This window comes from Melampsora larici-populina, assembly GCF_000204055.1.
Source record: "Melampsora larici-populina 98AG31 unplaced genomic scaffold MELLAscaffold_16, whole genome shotgun sequence".
Classification (NCBI taxonomy): Eukaryota; Fungi; Basidiomycota; class Pucciniomycetes; order Pucciniales; family Melampsoraceae; genus Melampsora; species Melampsora laricis-populina.
Window position 1 is genome coordinate 276,298 of NW_006768780.1, and position 3,891 is coordinate 280,188.

Genomic DNA, 3,891 nt, shown 5'->3' on the forward strand with positions numbered 1-3,891 from the left:
GTGTAGCGGAGCTGGCACAACCTGCTGCTAATGTTGTTAAAAATTTTGCAAAGATTGTCATGGGTGCTGCACAGGAAGCTTCTGATAAACTGAGCCCTATCATGCATCCGGATGTAGATATCAGGCACAATGGGGAAAAAATTCATGCTGAGGGTGAGTTTTTCTACAATTTTTTAAAAAAAAAGATAAAATTCCCCTTGTGATGGTATCTTTTGTAAGCTGATTGCATACATATTGCATTTGTGGGTATAAATCCTAATGGCTAGATTTTAAGCAGTTGGCACAACGTGGCTACTACGTAGCCCCTAACCAGGAGGTCCTCAATGGATTGATACGAAGCCAAGGTAAGCCTGGAATAGATGCTTGTATTGTCATCAAAATGGTTAAAGAGTGGTTTGATATTATTTTTTCCAACATAGAGATATTCAGGACGCCTAGGGCCCATGTGGTGAGATGGCAGTATGAGACATATTTTGCTATGATCACATTTGAAAGAACAGAGAGCAAGATTTGTAATGTGGATCTACAAATTCAGTAAGTGTTTTTCTGCATCAAAGTGTATGCACCATTTTGCATGTAAGTCTGACTGATTGTGAAATCACCAAAATTATAAATTGTTTGAAGCCCAAACTATAGTATACTACACAGACCTCTGAGATGACAAATACTTGGGAAAACTGATACCCTTCAATACAAGATTTTTTTCTTGGTCATGATCATATGCTTGGTTTCACATGTACACAAAAAGGATTTGATGAAAAAGAATAGTTGCAGAATTGATACTTTTTGTCAAAAAAAAAATGGTTTGTTGAATTTGAATATACAATTGAATAAGAAAATGCACAAGACTAGCATGAGCCTTGGTTAACTATGTTCTTGTTGGTTCATCAACACTTGCGGGTAATTTTCCCTGACTTTCAAATCAGTTTTGGGCTTCTATTTTTCTTTTGCTTTTTTGAGTAAAACTTTATCATACCATTCTTGTCTGTTGGAAGTCTTGCAAATATTCTTGTATTTCTTACCTTTTGTGTATTGTGATCTACTCACAATCTTTGGGACAAGGATGGGTAGAAAGTAAATTGACAAATCCATTGTTAGGAAGCCACAACGCCTTTGTATAGATAAGCATCATACACTGAGGATTAAACAAGGAAACTATGAGAAGATGGTACTACTACAACAAGAGGTGATCTATGATGGCCATGATACAAGATAGGTGGAGTCATATTCCAATAACTGTAGAGCGTGTGAAAGACTTGGATACACATTACATGTCACAGCTAAGGATTGTACTTTAGAAGTCCATGTGATATCTATTGTACATACCCTCATCCAACAATCTAATTATAGGACCAGAACCAACACTTGACCACATCTCACCCTTTTTTCCAAATCCCCAGTGCTGGTCTGAACAAGTGGAGGAGAGATATGTCTCAACCTGGTACTGCTGGATTCAGTCAACAGGAAATATCTGTTTCACAGCAATTAAAAAAACAGATGAGAGAACAGGATGTGATTCCTTGACTTGAAGCTGCATTTGAAGGGGGAGAGGGGCCAAAACAGTTTTTGGAGGGTTTTTGTCTTTGATCAAATGAAGTTGCTGAACACCAGTGTTTTTGTCAAAAATTAAAACAGTTTTGACCCAAAGATGGCTTTTGGCTTTGGTGGTGTTTTTGACCAAAAACTGTTTTTTGGTTCCAGCCAAAAGACCCCAAGCCTTTTATTTTCTTTGATTGCCAGATCTCCAGGGTCCTGTTGTGGAAATGGACTTCAGTTTGATTATGCTATTCAGATCTTGAACAGGTGAGACTCGCAATGGGAAGTGTTCATAAATAGTAGTCTTTACTTTCACTCCCTTACTGACCCTACAAATCATCAGTTTTTGATCAACTTGGGTTGGACAGATGACATACCAGCTGCGGACTTTGTGTACCTGCAAAGAATCAGGAATTTTTGTAAGTACAAGAATGAGAGATGCTACCAAATTGTTTTGGTAAAGATCTGTCAAAATATGACTTGGTACTCTTACTTGAAAAAAGTAGCAATCCAGGGTCATCAGACCAGATGGCTAAATTCCACATCATTTTCTTGTGTGAAGCAATGTGAAATCAGATGCAATTCTGGATTACTCTATCTTGACTGAATTCTATCAATCTATCTTGACATACCACAGCATTCTTCTGATTGTCAGCAAATCACGGTAAAGATATTTGACGCAGCTGAACGCCTGCTTCAGCAAACACAGCAGCTGTACCAATATCCATGCTATAGCTAAATGAATAAACGACTTCTCTAACTCCACATTGTACAATCTTCACACTGCATCGTAGGCAAGGACATCTGTGTTTTTATCATCAATGGCAGATTGCGAGTCGTCAGTCTATCACGCGCGTTCAGGTTATCCGAGTTGTGAAGCTAAAAAGGTATCATAGATGGGAATGGAGTATGACATATGTCAAACTTACGTGTTACAATACAAAGTACTTCCTTCTCCTGCACCCATTCGATCTCTACCAGCCTCTAGTAATGCGTTCTCTTCTGCATGTAAACATAAACATTCATTGAGATCCGTTCCACATTTTGAAACTACCTCGGCGGCGGTTCCCACTTTGAGGTCGGAATTTCTAGACGATTGAGGGTTGGCTGATCCTAAAGTTCCATTACATCTCGCACACCCGCCCTCATTGCAATTTGCTAATTTCAAAAGAGAAACACTCTTACAATCAGCAAAGCAGTTGATCGATAGATTCCCAAATGAGCTATCAAGGCTCAACTCATTCCTCTTGGTGTACCATTGTAACCAGTACTTAACACCCTTTTATCTCTCTTGGTAATCAAGACAGCGCCTACTCTGCGTTTCATACAATTACTTCTTAAACTAGCCAAATTGGCCAAAGTCATGAAATATTGATCCCAATCTGGTCTAAGGCCTTTTCGAAGTTTTTGTAGATGAGTTCGATCGATTGAAGTTAAGAGATCATTTAAAGATGAGTTGTTGAGGATTGTATAAGTTGCGAAAGGGATGATCGATTTCAATGGTGTTCTCATGGATTCCTGGTTGATATTTGAGCTGTGATCGGGAGGATGGTTCTGTGAGACGTTGATCGGGATACCTAAACGCGTGATACCGATGCCTAAATCCGCCACTGCATCATCTTCACCGTCTCGCCTTATTCCGTACTCGAAGACTTCATCTTGCAAAACGAATTCCTCAAGACTAGATGGCCCAGCTGCCCTGGACAAACCAAAGGAATGCCATCAGTACTAGTCAAATATTGTTGATGTTGCTTGATAGTGTCATATGGTAGCTTACAGAGTCTTCGTTGATGTTGATCGGCTTTGATATAATCTTTCCCATCTTAACCGTGTTGGTGCTTCGACATTGACTAAGACGAAGAAAGGTCGCTTGAGAAACTTTTCGATTTCGATTTTTGATTGAAGGTCTGTTGTAACAAAGTCATGAGACCAATGTTTAGTTGAGTAATCTAGAAATCCATCGTGATCGGTAAAACGTAATTTATCAGATGTCGACTGGTTCATATCAATCCCGTCAGATCTTGAAGTTGTGATTCGAACTTCCTTGAAAGCATGTTGAGTGACTAAATGTTGAGCAATCGTATCTTTACCAGCATATCGCGAGCCAATCAAAGCAATCAGCATGGTTGGACGATGGAAATACCCAAAGGCACAACGGTACCATCGATTTCCACAAATATGCGTATAAATATCTAGATGGGAAGTCACGTGATATCCCTCTATTGAGGGACGCCTGTATGTGGGTGACCCAGTGGGTCACATCTGGTCACATAGAATCAGGGTCCAAAGCTCAAGCAAAAAAAATCTTTCTGATTGACTGCTAGAGAGTATCAACGCTTTTTGCCTATCCTCAGA

The 3,891-nt window shown here is 39.5% G+C and overlaps 1 protein-coding gene across 1 annotated transcript; it reads right to left on the reverse strand.

Moving 5' to 3' along the window:
• Positions 1–2,195: 2,195 nt before the first annotated feature.
• On the reverse strand, positions 2,196–3,660 carry MELLADRAFT_35707 (uncharacterized protein; the record flags this gene model as incomplete). The annotated part of the gene is made up of 6 exons (XM_007409628.1): positions 2,196–2,340; positions 2,466–2,607; positions 2,665–2,694; positions 2,775–3,090; positions 3,190–3,235; positions 3,314–3,660. The coding sequence occupies 6 exons, from the start codon at positions 3,658–3,660 to the stop codon at positions 2,196–2,198; spliced, it is 1,026 nt and encodes a 341-aa protein (XP_007409690.1).
• Positions 3,661–3,891: the final 231 nt, after the last annotated feature.